The 17,395-nt window shown below is 51.9% G+C and overlaps 1 protein-coding gene across 1 annotated transcript in view; it reads right to left on the reverse strand.

The window, feature by feature from the left end:
* Positions 1 to 1,417: 1,417 nt before the first annotated feature.
* Positions 1,418 to 17,395, reverse strand: part of Slit1 (slit guidance ligand 1) — a 158,502-nt gene continuing 142,524 nt past the window's right edge. The window contains exons 29-37 of the mRNA XM_042263590.2: positions 14,893 to 15,032; positions 14,691 to 14,784; positions 12,325 to 12,462; positions 9,181 to 9,409; positions 7,574 to 7,704; positions 7,038 to 7,192; positions 5,803 to 6,091; positions 5,256 to 5,467; positions 1,418 to 4,437 (exon numbers count right to left, since the gene is read on the reverse strand). Of these exons, the coding sequence (XP_042119524.2) occupies positions 4,199 to 4,437; positions 5,256 to 5,467; positions 5,803 to 6,091; positions 7,038 to 7,192; positions 7,574 to 7,704; positions 9,181 to 9,409; positions 12,325 to 12,462; positions 14,691 to 14,784; positions 14,893 to 15,032 (1,627 nt within the window). The 3' untranslated portion in view covers positions 1,418 to 4,198. The remainder of the gene's footprint in view (positions 4,438 to 5,255; positions 5,468 to 5,802; positions 6,092 to 7,037; positions 7,193 to 7,573; positions 7,705 to 9,180; positions 9,410 to 12,324; positions 12,463 to 14,690; positions 14,785 to 14,892; positions 15,033 to 17,395) is intronic.

Genomic DNA, 17,395 nt, shown 5'->3' on the forward strand with positions numbered 1-17,395 from the left:
TTTGTGTAGTCACTGGAGAGAGGACGGAATACGGCACAGCCTCCTGCCCCAATGACACATGGCAGCGACTGTGTGAGCCCCGGAACTGGGCATAGAGAAGCCCTGAGCACACTACATAACCCCCCAGTCATGCTGTCGGTCAGCCTGACCTCAGGAGACAGGCGGGAGAGCCGCAGCACTGTGGGATCCCAGGTGACAGGACAGGAAAGGTGTCAGTGGTCCTGAGGGGAGGGGAGATGCCAACCGGTGCTGTCCAGTCCTGTGACCACCCCCCAACCCACCCCTGCTGGAATATGGCAGAAAAGGCATTTGTCAGGGCTTCGACTGTGATCCACCTCGGTGGATCCTACGTAGTGGCTGTCTAGCAGCCCCTGATTTTACTTTAAAACAAGTTGTAAATTTTCAACCCACAGATGTGTTTATTTAGCCCAGGATTTTTTTAAAAAAAAAAAAAAGAAGTTTAAAAACTAAGTGTTTCATTTCAAATATTGGAGTTTCTAGTTTTGTCTTGTGAGGTTTGTTCTGTTTTGTTTGGGGGGTATTGTTTTGTTTTAACCTAACAAATTTAGCTCATGATGAGAACCAGCTGGTACAGATAGACTGGAAAATGCCCTTCAGGTGCCACAGTCTCTAGCAGCGAGAGTCTCCGTGTGCCCGTTGGCACCCCACTTTAATCAGAACTGGCCGTAGGAACGATAGGCCATGGAGCACTTGCCTTACATCCTTCCCAGACACTGCAGTCTAAACCTCCTTGGTTTCACTTTCCCTCCTCTGCCCTGCTCTATAATGTGCCCTCTCCAAATCCCTAACTATTATGAAGGCACCAGAGTTATCATCCCTGTGCCCTTTCAAGATGGTCACGTGCTCTTAGAGTGGGGGTTGTAACATCACCGCATTCTTAGCGTGAGATCAGTTAGTTCATGGCCCTGCATCAATAGAGGGCTTGGCAGGTCCTTTTAGCTTTGGGGACCGATCTGGAGGACAACCTCCCAGACACTCAGATTCTTACTCATCTCCTGAGTGAAGGGTTTCTGGTCTGATGTATGTTTCCTCCTCCTTCACTGGCCTTCTAGGATGTCTGAGAATACGTGCTGCTTTCTAATCTGTTGCCTGGATGCTCCACGCCCCTCAGAATCTGGTTAAATGTGTGAGTGACTCTAGACAAATGCTTAAAACATTAGTGTCACTGTGAACACTTGGCAGCAGATGAGGGTAAGCAGGCTCCCCAGACTGTCACACACCCCTTCCTCCAGGATGAACAGACCTTGCCACGTCATTATTAGCAAACAGCCTGCCCGTGATGATTGGCCAGTGTGGCAGCCCAGGGCCTTGCTGCCGGGCCTTGCTGCCCTGGGAGGGTGGATGCTAGTAGCTGCAGACTCATTTTGGTGAAGAAAGAGACCAGGCAGGCAGAAAATCAGTGAATCAATGTCATGTTCACATGGAAGACAATGGACAATACTGACATATTCTAAACAATACTTCTGGGGAAAGGGCAGGTGCAGCTCCCTCGGGGACTGTTTTAAGCCAGTTTCTAAGAGTTGACCCAAAACAAGACTACAGAAACCCCAAACAAAAGGTCACAACCACATAGCATCTGAAAATCAAAAGACACTGGAGGTTGACTTTAACATATAAAAATACTATAACAAAATGAAATACAAATATATATTAGAATCTGTAAGTATTCTGTATAAAGAAATACTTTCATGGTTAGGCTAACAGCGGGCAAAGGAAACAAAGCTGGTCTTTTCCATTTCTTAACATCATCCCAGGGCCCTGAGCAAGGCTGCCCACATACCAGCTCCCGGAGGGCTCGCCCTGCTGGGCCTCTTGTGTGCACATCTAATGGAAATAGCCAGTGACCACAAAGCAAACTGAAGGTCTTTACCAAAGGGAACACAGCGTGGAGATGATTTCTCAAAGTTGCCTTCTTACCCGACCTTGAAAGCCCAGTTGTGAACGGGATGGGGTGATAGACCAGGCCCTTGGCTTGCAATGAAGTGACTGAGTCAAAGGTAAAGGTTGAGCCTGGGGTTCATGGCTCTCTTGCCCTTGGTGCCCTCACTTTGCAGTGAGTCTTGATCCTCAGACTCAATAGAAGACTGGGGGAGTGCAGGGGTGTGGAAGGGCCTTTAATGTTCACAGGGATCTCGGAACCATTGCCCCAGCCTCTCACTTCTCACCCCAAGGCCCTGGGGGAGGCCGCATCACCTGACCACAGGGCGCTTCCCCTGCAGCAGTGTGAGCAAACCTGCGGCCCATGCCTCTCAAGCCCAGGAATCAGCTTTTCCAGTGAGGGTGGCTGGAGATGGTAGCTTCCACAGGGCGGAGAAGGCCAGAGCCTCTGTTTCTAGAAAGGAGCATGATGCCAAATGCCTAAACTCTTCTTCCCTATGCAACCTGGTGGAGCTGCTTGCCAGGATCCCACGGTGGCCTGGACGCTTGGAGTAAGAGAAAGACACCGGGCAGAGTTGGGTAAAACCCCTAGAAGCCTGGGCCGCTGCCCTCTTGGGGAGGAGCAGTTCTGTGCACGGCGGCCCTGCTCGGGGCTTAAGAAAATGGAGCCCGGTCCGCCCCCACCTCCCCAGCAAAGGGTGTACCCAGTCATGAGGACATGGACCAGTTGGTCAAGGCAGGGCTCTCTTTCCATCCCAGTCTCACTAGTCTGAGAGCCATTACGATAGGAGGTGCTAAGTTCTAAAGTCGCAGGAGGCCTGTGTTCTCACCAGCACTGACGGCTCCATGTAGCGTCCATATGGGTGGGTGGGGGCTCAGGTGTAAGGCTTCCCCTGCTCTGTACCTGCACTGCTAGATGCAAGCCGCCAAGAGAGGGACATGCTCACACCTCTGGCCCAAAAAGAAACACACTCCCCCACACAGGCCAGGGCTGCCCCCACACCGGCCAGGGCTGCCCCCTCTCGGGGAAGTGAGAACATAGGACCCTTCCTCCCTTCAGCCGCTCCCTGTGAGGCTCACTTTCCACAGCTCACTCTCCACGGAAGAGAAGCCTGTGTGTCATGCTGCCGTGTATCTGGTGGCTTCCAACCGCCTTCTCTGCAAACTCCTAGAGTGAGGAGCTGCAGCCTGGGCCGCTCTGGGCACTCGGTGGTGCTTAGGAATTAGTTCCCATCAAGGCTGCACACCCACGAAAACCACTCCAGCTTGGGGACATAAAAACCTGCTAATGAAGTTAATGGAAATGAATCTTCTAACTCCTCAGGCCTCTAAGCTCCGGAGACCAGAGAGGCAGTGTCTACATGGTTCCTATCTACCTCCCTGCTGCTGCAGACCTGAGGCCTGAAATGGACAGAAGTCTGCCCAGAGCCACAGGGCAGAGACTCCTTAGTGTCCGGTCATCTGACCTCCTCCTGCTCCATATGGTCTCAGTACAAGGCTCCAAGCCAGGCCTCCAGTTGAGGAGTTCCTGGCCTCACTCAGCTGCTCCTCACAACCTCTGCCTCCTCTGCCAGAGGCACCAGCAGCTTTTGGCTAGGGGAACCGGGGCCCGACGCCCCCCTTTTGTAACCAGTAGTGTCTATTCAGCTGGAGCCAAGAACCCCAGGCCCTCTTTGGTAGGGTCTGCCACCCCAAGCGTAAGAACCCCCTCACAGAAGCTTCCATGGTCATCCTGTATTTCAGGATTCAGAGGCCTGGTCCTACACAAACCCCACCCCACCCCAACCCCTTCCCAAGCTGTGGAGGCAATGGGCCACGTGACTCAAGGAAAAAAGGGTCAGTTCCTTCCCCATGGCAGGAGGTCTTTTGGAGTGTGGCCTGCTGCTGGTAGATGTGGCAGCAGACTCCAGGCCAGTACCCCGGCAGGTGGTTGTCCTCCAAAGGGCCAGAGGCTACTGGGACATTAACTCTTTCAGGCCAGTCAGGGTCACAGGCCAAGGGAGAAGCAGTCGAGACAGGGTTAAGCCTCCTTTTTCTGTCCCAGGTAGCAGGCAGAGGAGTGCCACCATTCTGCCACCGTTCGTGGCCTGACCTCACACACACATTCATTCAACAAGTATTTATTAAGCGCCTATCTGTGCAAGGCACTTTGGGAGAGGGCGCGGCAGTCCAGGCCTTGCTTGCTCCTCTACCCCGGCAGTGCAGTCCACTGGAAAGGCAGCTCAGTGTCCCCACACCCTCCAGGACCATCCTGGTGATGCCCGCACCTCAGTACAGCTGCTAGCGCACCCCCTGCGCATTATGCACACTGGGCACAGCCGCACTTCGTGGGCTTCTCCACCTCCTCAGCAAATGAAGTCCCGTCGCTGCACTGGAACGTGAGCTTCCTCCGCTTCAGCCGCAGGCCCTGGCAGCAGCCTTGGCCCGGGCACGCGCCCCGGCACTCCACCCACGACAGCGGGCGCGTGGTCTGGCAGATGGCATAGCCCCTCTGGACCCGGTGAAAGTCCCGGACAGGGTCCCCCCGGCACTCGGACTCTGGATGGGACAAATACCAAGAGAGAGCCTCAGAGCACACCGTGGGAAGCAGGAGGGGGACTGTGCAGCGTCCTCGGAGGGCTCGCTGGGAGGGCTCTCTCACCCCTCGGTCCCGAGCATCCTCCCCCATCTCTGCATGCACCTCTCTCTGCTGGCCTTCCTCCTGGGCCCACAGTGTGATTGGGGAAGGAGGAAGCAGCTGGCTGCCCAGGCCCTCCAGGCCAGAGTGGCTGCCAGGTGGAACGGTTCCCACTGTACAGGTGTGCGAGAAAAGCTGAGGCCTGGAGGCGACGGCGTTGAGGAAGCGTTCCTCCATGGAGAGAAGGACCTTCTGACCCTACGGTGCCCGAGGCTGGATTTCTCCAGCTTCCCTCTTCCCAGCCTCTGTGTTCTGGGGTCTAGCCAACGTATCTTGGTGAAGGGGCCCAGAGAAAGTCTGGAAAGAAATTCCCTAACCTTCAGACATGCCACACCTAGGTCCAAAGCTGATAGACCAAGATGCTCGAGCCTGGCTAGGAGCTGTTACCGGGTATGCCTGGAGGGTCTCTTCCATGGAGACACCTCAGCCAAGAAGGGCAGGGCCCTGGACAAGGGAACTGCAGGGCAGCCTGGGCCCAGGAGATGGAAAAGGCGGAGCTCTGTGCCCAGAGGGCAGGGGGCACAAAAGCCCAGTAGCCCCCCAAGTACCAGAGGTGGGGGAAGGAAGGAGGAAGAGGATGGCAGGGCGTGCTGGGGTTTGAGGATGATAACATGAAGCTCCTACAGCAGAATGGTGGGGAGGGACTCTGCAGAGGGCAGTCAGGAGGGGGCCCCCTGACCTTGCTCACACAGTTCGCCTGAAAAGCCTGGGTTGCACACACAGTGTGCCCCTTGGGTGCCTGAGGCCTGGCAGTGGCCATGCTGGCACTGCAAGCCCCCACAGGGCTCTGCCACAGCCCCGACCTGGTTGCACAGAGCCCCCGAGTACCCATCCTGGCACTGGCAGCTGTAGGCAAGAGCATCAAGGGGCACGCATTTCCCATGGACACATCTGGAAGAGACAGAGAAGAGAACTGTGAGCACAGGCTAGCCCATGCACCAGCCAGAGGGAGTCTCACCCTCCTAGCCTTGCACTTGGTTCTGTTCCCAAGATTTAAGGGGGGGGGGAGCAAAATGTGATTCTATGCTTGTCCTTTTCCAGTGAAGAGCTTAAAGCCAAATAATAATAATAATAATAATTAATAACATCTTATGTCAGGCCAGATGCTCCAATTTAAAGATTTAAAACCACAGCTCATGAGGCAATGCTTGCCATGAGCAAACGTGCTTGCAGAACAAGGACCAGTGAGTGAGGGTGACGGTTGTCTTGGTCCATCCCAGGCTTACTTGTGGCCATGGCAGGGGCCATCCACTGGCTGGTCACAGTGCAGGCCCCCCCAGCCAGCCTCACAGTGGCACACGGGCCCTGGGGTGGCATTGGGCTGGCAGATGCCGTGCAGACAGTAGAGCTTTCGGCAGGGCTCACAGCCGGGCACCACACCGGGCTTCATCTGTGTCTTAGTGAAGTCCTGCAGTTCATTGTTGATGTACAGATTCCGGATGCAACCGTGGAAGCTGGTGCCATTGAGGATCTGCCACAGGCGGAAGGCAGCTGAGTTCACGTCCACGGGCATCCCTGGAGTGACAGGAAGAAACAGTAGGCTGCGTTGGGACCAAGCCATGCAGTGTCTCCTTTTGCCCTTGGGGCTCTATCCTATCTCTGCAGAGACCCTTGGCCGCCCTGGAGGATCGGACTTTCCAGGACGATGTGGGAAGTCTACTTCCTCTGGGACCAGAGCTGGGAGTCAGGCCAGGCATGGTCAGTTGAGCAGCTAGATGCTGGGATGCCTGTTCCCTAAGTCTGGCTATCCCCCCCTGAGACTCCTTCCTTCCCTCCGGGACATCTGCTTCCATTCCTGGAGACCCTAATTGAAGCAAAGAACTCGTGTGCAGGGCACTTTGACACCTGCTTTGGGGCTAGTGGCTTTGCAGCAACCCCAAGGCAGAAGCTGCCATCCCTTTCTCAGCCTCAAGAAGTAGGAACAGAGCTGGGCTCACTTAGGGGGCCTGGCACTCCCCAGGCTGAGACAACAGGAGAATGGCTGCAGGTGGTAGACAGGGGCTCCTGGCCTGCAGCATTTGCGGGTCCACTAGGGGGTCTCCAGCTGATACAGACTCTGTCTGAGTCTCTTACAGTGTTTCTGGCCTTTGAGGGTCCAAGACTAGAAATGGATCCCAGACACAGGAAATGTCTTCTGGTCCAGAGCCAAGAAGGGTGCCCATGGTCTAGAAGACAGCTGGAAAAGACCCATCCCTCCCCAGGCCTGTTGGCCATCCCCTTCTTGGTTAGACTGGATTGGTCAGAATGTAGCTAGCTACCAGCCAGGGCAGCCCAATCCACCAGATTAACCATTCAGTAGGACCACCTCACCCTTGGGCATCTCCCTGGCCATAGCACAAGCTTCTCCTGGCCAGTCTCAGATCAGAAAGCACAGGAGGTCCCTGCCTGGGGACAACCATCACCATGGCTAGGTGAGAGGCTTGAGGAGGGATAGCTGTAGCTCTGTCTGGAAGGTCCTCACCTCCCACATAGAGGGGGGCCTCGCTGTTGAGCGTGTAGTGTTTGCCAAAGTTGTCCATGGTCATGGGGCTGCCGCCATCGATGGAGAGGTTCACCATCTGGTCAAAGGTGACCAGTTCAACAGTGTGGAACTGCCCGTCGTTGATGGTCTCGGCACTGGAAGGAGATGGGAGGGTACCCCCACCCAGGGAGTGGGCCTCAGGAAGACCCTCGCTGGGCACACCCCAGAAAGGCCACCCAACTCAGCCGCTGCTCCCCAAGGAGACAAACCTCTCAAGCGAACTAAGCGAACTTTGGCCCAATGCCTCCTACTCCCCCTTCCTGAGGCCCCGGGAGAGAGCTTCTCCCCCAGTTAGGGGCTACCTCTGAGCTGAGGTGGGATGGGGAAGGATGGGTGCCGAGGAGCCTCAGCTCCAAGTGGGCTGGACTCAGGAGACCAAACGGCCTTTCCTCTTGGCCAGCCGAGTTTCTGTTTTTGGGAGCCCCACATCCTGGCATGCCCACCCAAGGAAGGCTGACAGTCTGAGGAATTCCTACCTGTAGATAGCAGAGCTGGGGTAGCTGCCTGGGTCATAGCTAACACGGACATGGCCCTGGTACAGCTCAACTGCGATGTGGTCATTATCCCCATTGTACAGGAGGATCCCATTGTCCTCTGCTGTGGATACCTGAGAGGCAAAGGTACTTTCTCTCCCACGCTACCCCTCACAGAAGCAGCGCAGGTAGGTAAGTGAACAGAGGGGACTCTAGGTTGGAAGGGTGATGTCATATGGAAATCATTCTCTCCCCCCTCCTCCTCTGCTGACCTAGGGCCAGCAGTTCCAGGTTCACTTGCCAATCACTGAAGACCGGCCAGCACTGGACAGCAAAAGGCTGGCTGGGGCTTGGAAAGCATTTGCCCAAGAACAGGTAAAAGACCAGTTGCCCATTGGGAGATATGCAGTACACAGCCGCCACAGTGTCGTGTGGGAGCCCCTGTGAGCCTTGAGGAACCGGTTACGGGGGGTGGGGGGGGTGGGGACAGAGAGGAGACATGTATGGAAGGGTCTCCCTGCTAGAACTCTCAATGCTGGAAGGAGATGCTTGGGAAACAGGGTCTGTGGTTGGAGATGCAGGTATTTGGGAGGGAGGCCCCCATGGCTGTAGGAAGCACGATTGCCTCCTTCTGTCTAGCTCCCCGTCCCTGCATTCTTCTGGTAAAATCCTGATTCACTGGTCTATAGAGTGGGCACCTGGACCAAGGCTAGATAAATCACACTAGCCCATTTCCTTGGACCCATTGATTGGTCAAGGAATAGGTATGCAAGAAAAGTCTGGCCAATCAGAGAGCTTCCCCGGAGGCCCTTGGTTGTTGAATTAGAGTGCAGGCAGAGTCCCTTAATGTGTGACAGGGAGACCTCCTGAAGATGTTAGACTAGTCCGAGCAATGGCCAGGGCTGGGCTGGAGCCGGAGCTGGGGCTGGAACCAGGGCAGGTTTTGCCTTGAGCGGATGAGTTGCCTATCTTGTTGAGGGCAGTGTGAGAGGAGAGAACTGAGCCTGGCTGAGGGGCTGAGGCAGAGAAAGAACAAAAAAAGAGAGATGAGTGGGTACTTGTAGCCAGGGATGGGATCTGAGGCAGAGGGGTCAAGAGTTGACGTTGTCTGCTGGGCCAAATGCGGTAAAATCTGCTCCCCTCTCTTCCTGTGGGACATACTCAGCAAAACAGCCGGGGTTTTCATCATATGTCGAAGTAGGACCTGATTTTTCCCCCTCAACAGGATGATGTTCTGAGATGATATTGAAGGCACAAAAAGAACATTTAGGGGACCCCAAAACTGTTGGTTAGAGACAAGCCCAGAGCTCACTCTGGCCACATGGAGCAAGCCTGTCTGCTGCACTGGAGGCCAGAGCTGAGCGGAAGGTGTGATAAAGCCTATGAACAGGGCCTCTGGCAAGGTTAGTTTTCTGGATACTGTCCCTGCACAGTTGTCCCAGAAGTGACTCAGAACCTTTTCGAGATGCTCAGATTCATCCTAACCCAAGGATGAGAGCAATTCACACAGGTTCCTTTCAGTGCCCCTGGACAGGGGTGTACCCCGACATTCTGATGAGCAGGGGTGCTCATCTGACTCCCTATGAGTGACCGGGTCCCCAGGCACACACCTGAAGAGTGATGTTGGCCCGAGGCCAGTTCTGTAGGTCAGTGAACTGCAGGTAAGTGTCACGGTCCACAAAGTTGACACTGAGCAATTTCTCACATTCAGGGCCACCGAAGCCTGGCAGGCACTGGCATACAGGCCGGCTGCCCTGGTCTACACAGTGGGCTCCATTCTGGCACTCAGTCCCCTCACAGGGGCTCCTGGGGGCAGGTGGAATCTCACAGAGCTGTCCGCTGAGAGGAAAAGACACAGGTCAGAGAGGGCAGGGCCCAATGAGGCGGAGGGAATCTCCCCACTGTGCTGGTCAGAAACTCGCTAACCACCCCAGGAAAATGGACCCTTAAAGGGACAGAAGATATCCTTTGTGGATGTTGCTTTCCAAGGGAGCTGAGTTCCAGGAGGACGCCCTGAAGCTGCACCTGCCACATCACCTGGCACTGCCCAGAAAAGAAAACCCCACCGGAGCCACTTTCTAGAAAGATCTTAGGTGATTGGCATGCACATTGAAGCCGAAGAATCACTCCCCCTCCCATGCCAAGAACTCTGTGAGGCAGATTTTATAATCCAGAAGAGAAAACTGTGACTTAAAATACAAGTGGTGGTGAGGAGAAACCAGAAATAAAAGAGGGAACATTACTACCACCAGACTTACAGAAATAAAAACAATTAACTGGGGATGTGGTGGGAGATAGAGCTAGACAAAGACACAGCAAGAAAAAAAAATATAGGCTGATGTCTCTAAGGAACACAGGCAAAAAGTCCTCAACAAAATAGCCGCAAATCAAATGGAGCATAGACACTGTTATATACCATGGCCATTCAAGTTTTACCCCAGGAGCACAAGGTTGGTTTAGCATCTGAAATCAATCAATGCAGAACATCATAGTAACTCACATATTAAAAATCAAACAAACTTCAACAACCCTTCAACAAATTAGAAGTAAAAGGGGAGCTGGGCGGTGGTGGTGCACGCCTTAAATCCCAGCACTCGGGAGGCAGAAGCAGGAGGATCTTTGTAAATTCAAGGCCAGCCTGGGCTACGGAGCAAAGCTGCACAGAGAAACCCTGTCTCGAAAAACAAAACAAACCAAACAAACAAACAAAAAGTAAAAGGGAAGTCCATCCCCTTAATGAAGAACAGCTAGGCTGGGCGGTGGTGGCACACGCCTTTAATCCCAGGCAGATCTCTGTGAGTCTGAGGTCAACCTGGCCTACAGAGCCCCAAAGCTACAGAGAAACCCTGTCTCAAAAAACCAAAAACAAAAAAAACAAAACAAAACAAAAAAAAACCCAAAACAACAGCCAGAAAACACACACAGCCAATATCACACTTGATGGGCAGAGGTTGAATGTTGCCCTGTATAAATAGAAAGAAGCCAAGAATGTCTGCTCTCACAAGCTTCATATAGCAGTACAGTGCAGGGTCTGTCCAGAGACCCTGTTAGGACAGAAAGGGAGGAAATACTCATCTTCATTGAGAAAGAAGAACAAAAATTATCTCTGTGTAGATGATATTATCCTGTAGAAGAAAGCCCTAAGGAATCTGCTAAAACACTCTTAGAACTAATTAAAGAATTCAACCTGATTTACAAAATCAATGCACACACAACAAATGACATTAAGAAATCAATTCTGAGCCGGGCGGTGGTGGCGCACGCCTTTAATCCCAGCACTCGGGAGGCAGAGGCAGGCGGATCTCTGTGAGTTCGAGGCCAGCCTGGGCTACCAAGTGAGTTCCAGGAAAGGTGCAAAGCTACACAGAGAAACCCTGTCTCGGAAAAACCAAAAAAAAAAAAAAGAAATCAATTCTGCTGGGCGGCAGTAACACACCCCTATAATCCTAGCACTCGGGAGGCAGAGCCAGGCGGATCTCTGTGAGTTCAAGGCCAGCCTGGTCTACAGAGCCAGATCCAGGACAGGCACCAAAACTACACAGAGAAACCCTGTTTCAAAAAACCAGAAAAGAAATCAATTCCAAGGGGCTGGAGAGATGACTCAGTGGTTAAGAGCACTTGTTGCTCTTACTGAGGACCTGAGTTCAATTCCCAGCTCCTACATGGTGGCTCACAACCACTTATACCTAAGTTCCATCAGATCTGATGTCCACTTCTGACTTCTTTGGCCAATTGATGCATTTTGTGCACACATACACATTCAGGCAAACACTTGCACACATAAATAAAATAAATAAATCTTTAAAAAATCCATTATATTTACAGTATCATTTAGAAGAATTAAAATTAGGAAATAATTTCAAAATTGGGCATGAGGAGCTAGAGAGTTAGCTCAGTGGTTAAGGGCACTGGCTACTCTTCCAGAGGACCCAGGTTGGCTTCTCAGCACCCACCAGGCACACACTTGGGGCATAAACACACCTGCAGACAAAACACACACACATAAAATAATAATCTAAAATATGTTTAAAAATGAGTGTGAAGCATGCGCTTTAAAAATGACAAAAACAATTGTTGAAAGAAGCTAAAGTAAGTCTCCGTATGCGGAAAGGCAATCCATGCTCAAGGATGGGGAAATCCAGTACTGTTTTTTTAAAATGCCACTGCTCCCTACCCTGTTCTACAGAGTCAAGGACTCACCTACCAAAATCCCAAATCACTTCTTTTTTTGCACAATTTGACTAGTGAACCTGGAAATTCAACGAGCCCAGAATCGCCAAAACCACAACCTTGAAAAACAGCAAAACAGAAGGACTCACACTTTCCAATTTAAAAACTCGCCATGAAACTACACTAATAAAGATAGCCCGCTGCTGGCCGAGGGAAAGCCCACGGAAGCACCCGCAGATTTACGGGCCATAGATAGAGCTTTCACCAGAAAGCCAAGAAAATTAAATGAGATGAAGGTGAAAAAAGTCTTTTCCACAAATAGTGCTGGGACAGCTGGACATCCACATCCAGAAGCATGATGCTAAACTTCATGGTCTTCACGGTTCTCATGTTTCAACAAACAGGCTTGGAACCCTGTGCCCAAGTCCTAAGTGGTTGTTTGACTCTCCCAAGTTTGCCGTAGTTGGGACTGGTGGAGCCACATCTGAAAGTCCAGCACTCAGCTCTCAGAATGGGACTGACATTCACCCGATCGCTAGAGGGGCCCTTGCCTGTCCCACTCAAGTGTGGCCAGAGCGGCTCACCTGTAGCCCTCGGCACAGCGGCAGGCGTAGCTGTTGACTTCATCCACACACTGGGCCCCGTTCTGACAGCGGTGACCTTCACAGTCGTCCTGATTTTCGCTGCAGTTGGTACCTGTGTAACCTGGCACACATTCACACCTGTGGTGGACAGGGAGAGGGTCAGCGACATTCAACCTAGAGCTCAGTGGCCAGGGCTGTGCAACCTGTGTGTTTTACAGAGAATCTCTACAGGGTCTCTTCTACTAAGAACAGAGCTGTATGGACGTGGGGGAACCTGGGCTGGGGCAGTGAATGCCTGGCAGCAAGAGGAGGTGACATCCTTGTCTTAGATGCCCACTGTCACCACCAGCTACACATCCAAGGTCAGCCTTGGGCCCATTCTTGGCCTGCCTTGCTCCGGGAACCCACCCCCCAGTTCCTCTATGCTCAGCTTCTACACCCCTGCTGGGCCCAGATTCCCACCCTTCAGTACGACTTGTGCCCACCTTCAATGAGGACCTTGAACTAGACGAGTCCCCAACTTCCAGGCTCAGGTGTGTCCCTAAACCCATTCAGGCTAAGCCTCTGTCTAACTAGAAAGCACACATTCCCCCTCCCGCAGCCCCCAGAACATCTGCTTCTCTACACCCCATGCCCACCCCATCAGGCACGGCCCTGCCTTCACCCCTGTTAGTTCTAGAACATCTTTGCTCTCTCCCTAAGTGGCCCAGCCAGGGCAATTCCTCCCTTTTCCCTGGAAGCTTCCAGGAAACAATCTAGCTCTCACCAAGCAACCTGTCTGAACCCCTACCAACTCCAAACCTCACGTAAGCAGACTGCATTCTTGCCTGGAGTTGTTTCTCATTTCAAACCCAGTAGTTTCTCAGGTTAGAAGTATCTTCCAGCCCAACATACATATGCACATGTAAAGAACCAGCCTTGTATTGCAACGTTTATCCCAACCCCATAAAATGGCATTCTGCTTTCTGATACTTTCTGTTTTCTCTTTCAAGGTTAATTGTGACCTACCCAATCGATCCCACCCACAAATGGGTCTTGAGTTACAACCTGAAAGAACGCTGTACTAGTCAAGCCGCCACACACTTGCTCACTCTCTTACTCAGGGTCCAGCACAATGCCAGGTATAGCTGGGCATCCCGCACTCCCATCCCACCACCAGGAGAGGAAGTTGAGACTACATGCCTCACACAGCCTGCTGGGCGGTAGCTGGGCCCAGGGCTGAACACGGAGCCCATCTACAGAGGGCGAGGGATGGCACAGCAGTTCCATCCCAGCCCATGCAATCCTGCTTCACCTCGCCCTCTAAGCTACCTCCCCCGAGAGAAGGCACTCTTCCGCCCAGTGGGCCACTACTCCCTGGCCGGTGTGGCCATCCCCAGTCGTGTTCTTGTGACTTCCAAAGGAGGGCAATGCCTCGCTCATTTTCACAGAAGTCTTGCTGCAGTCTAGTGCCCATGCTTAGCTGGTCCCCAACAGTCCCCTGACACTCCTGGCTACAGCAGGCTCCTCCAGGTTTCTACCCCTGGCCTTAGTCCCAATTTCTGGGCTTGGGTCAGTCTGCGTAGACCACAGGAAGTCCTAGCCTGAGAACTCCTTGCTGACTTCATAGATGGGAGGAGGGGCGTTCTAAGAATCAAACTGTGTTTTTTAGGGAATGACATTTTCAAAATCCTATATGACCTTCATCTAGCAGTCTCCATGTGACAAAGCCCTTCTACATAATCCAGTTAATACAGTGACTCCTTGCTCTGGGGCTGGACAGATTTTGGAATTCAGAGCTTTGTGGCCACGCTTAGGCTATAGACTGTATATAAATCAGCATATATGGAAGTTGCCAGGGGAATTGGAGACAGCCCAGTAAACAGATAAGTCTACACTCCAGCAGAACCTACCCATAATCTCCCTTCACAGAGAAGTGGCAGCTGTGAGCAGCCTCCCATAAGGCCTTTCTTTCAGGTAAGGTTTTGTTCTGGAAGGGCTCTTTAATTTTGCGAGCTTTGTGGATTTCGTGATTGGGGGAAGAGGTCATGGACCTGGCATGAATGGCTGTGGGTAGAACATGGCTATCGGGCTCAGTGCTAAGTACCTTCCAAAGAGGTTCCTTCTCACTCACCATCCCCAGCACCTCAAGAGGACTCAGTCCTCAATGAGAACAATGGACTCAGTCCAGCCAGCATCTACTCAGGGCCAGGCCTCAGCAAGTCACAAGCCCTGGGCTGTGTGACTAGAGCCGTGACCATAGCCACCCCTATGATGGCTCTCAGGAACCCAGAATGCCAAGAGCACACCTACAAACAAATGAGGAATAGGAAAGAAGGGAGGAAGCCATGCCCAGGCTGGGGTCCCTGGCAGTGGGCGGCACTGACCTGGGCCCATCCGGGGTGCCCACACACTGGGCCTCATGCTGACATGGGTTCATATCCGGGGAGCAGAAGTCCACCAGCTGCTCACAGGCCCTTCCTGGGGGAAGAAAGAGCAAGAGGCAGCAGATGCCAAGCTCTATGGAGCCCCTGCAGACACTGGTGTCCCCAAAGGATGGGGGAATGCCCTGGCCCCTGCAATGCTTACCTGTATAGTGCAGGGGGCACTGGCAGGTGTAATTGCCCACACCGTCCACACAGACACCCCCATTGACACAGGCGTGCTTCACACAGTCATCTGTGTTCACTCCACAGGTTGGCCCTTCAAAGCCGGCAGGACAGGAACACCTGTGGTGGGGCGGAGGATGAACAGGAACAGGGAAAACTGTGGCCACTGGTCAGCACCCTCATTCCATACGTTTGGGGTTTCTACTCTAGACCAATGTAGAAACTACTCTAGGCCAGAAGGTGAACAGATTAGAAGGAAACAAGACCAGCCCTCCTCAAGAAATCCTCTGGCTTGCAGTCTAGACAAATCAGAGACAGGGACCCAAGAAGTCCAATCAGGACGGTGGCGGCTCCGAAGGCAGGCGTGGGCAGAGAATGCCTAACCCTTCCTCAGCAGGGCGTGGTCAGGCAGGCTTCCTGGCAGAGGGGAGGGGCTAGCCTCAGCAAGAATCCCAACACAGGAGAGGAGGCAGTGGACACAGAGGGACTGGTGAAGCCCGAAGTCAGAAGGCAGGACCTGCCCACCTACACTGCTCAAGTCTTTGAGGACACACACTTCAGGAACAGAGCAATAACGGAGCTGGGCTGAGCAGTAGCTGGGTTGTGGAAGGTTCTAGAAGTTGGTGATTAAAAACCACTGTACTCCTTAGCCTCAGGCATGTGGGGTTTCCCAAGGGGTATAAGGGTCAGAGAGTGTGGACTGAGGAATTCCCATCCAGCGCTTCGACTGTCAATGGAACTTCTCAAACATTCCCAGGTCTCAGCTGAGGTGCCGCTGTCTGCCCAAGCAGGAGGTGGGCTGTGCCCCCAGGTGCCAAGGAAAACAGCAAGTAAACCATTAAAAATTACTGGCAGGAGACTCATGGAACTGCCGCCTAACAGAGCTGAAATACTGTTGCCTCCTGCTCACTCGGGAGATTTTGCCATATAAACAGGAAGGGTATGTAGCTGTGTGGCAGGTCTACGATGAATCTCCTAATCCTGACAGTGGATCTGTGTGAACAGACCTTCCCAGCAAGTACATAATATATATACAAACAGGACAACAGGGTAGCTGCTCTATCCCATCATGCACGGACCATCTACGGACACACGGACCAACTGACACAGAATATAGCCATGCACCTATAAAGGAGCTCCGTCTCAGAACACATTACCTTATAGATAATAATATCAAATTTTATAGCAGGTGCATTGTTTTGTATGTTATTAGTCACCATTAACTCAGATACAGAAACTATTTTTGTAATTTTATTATTTTTATTTTGTTTTGTTTTATTTTATTTTATCTTATCTTATCTTATCTTATTTTATTTTATTTTATTTTATTTTATTTTATTTTATTTTATTTTATTTTATTTTATTTAGTAAGGGTGTTCTGTCTGTGTGTATGTATGTGCACCACTTACATGTGTGGTGCCCTTAGAGGCCAGACAAGGACACACTGAAGCTGGAATTATAGGTGGTTGTGAGCCACCATGCAGGAGCTGGGACTCAAACCTGGATCCTCTAGAAGAGCAGCCAATGCTCTTACCTGCTGAGCCATCTATCTATGCCCCAAAGAAACTTTAATAAATTTTTGGGAGATAGGGTCTCATTATGTAGCTTAAGCTGGCTTCAAATTCATAATCCTCCTGCTTCAATCTCCTGTATCCTAGGATTACCTATGTGTACCACCAAACCCAGCCAAGAGAAACTTCTAATCAGAAGCTTATGGTGACAAGAAGTGGGCAGGGGCTTTAAACTTTAGCTCTCGTGCCCTCACTGGTGGCAGTTGCTCCTAGCATACAATCATATCATAACAGAGACCAGGAGGGTAGTGAACACGGAAATACTAGCTCCAGCCAGAAACGGAGAGGTGGTTTTCATTGCTATGGAGGAGCTTGCTGGTGGCATTTTTAAAAGGTACTCTAAGTTAAGTGTGGTGTCCAAAGTTGTGATCTAAACACTCAGGAGGCCAAAGCGGAAGGACAGCTGAGAATTCCAGGACAGCCTTTGCTCCCCAAATCACCCTGTCTCAAAAAAACACTAATGAATAAATAATGAGTAAAAAAAAATGATACCCAATTGCTACGCCCAACAGATACCACTAGGGGATGGGGATAGCATATTTAGCCTAGTTGTTTTATTTTAAAATGGCAATAATATTTGTGACGTCCATGACACTGCCTCCTTTACACGGAAAAAAATAGACTTACAGTGAAAAAAAAAATGTAGCTATCGGTCTAAGAAAATATGTGTGGGTGGTGTTTGACATTTTGTCTGGAGGGTGAGGAAGAAGATCTGGAGGTTGTGCCATAGGTATCTTCTGGAGTTTGGTTTTAAGCTAGGGTGACAGGATATTTGTGCAGAAAAATGCCTTCTGGCAAAATCTAAGGGCATAAGGCAGGTGGAAAGGAGGTCTCCCCTCTGACCTGGTGCTATAGGCTGCCTGACTGTTGGATATAGGGTCACCCCACAATCCCAGAAGGAGCATCCCAGCC

This window comes from Peromyscus maniculatus, chromosome 1 (genome assembly GCF_049852395.1).
Source record: "Peromyscus maniculatus bairdii isolate BWxNUB_F1_BW_parent chromosome 1, HU_Pman_BW_mat_3.1, whole genome shotgun sequence".
Lineage (NCBI taxonomy): Eukaryota > Metazoa > Chordata > Mammalia > Rodentia > Cricetidae > Peromyscus > Peromyscus maniculatus.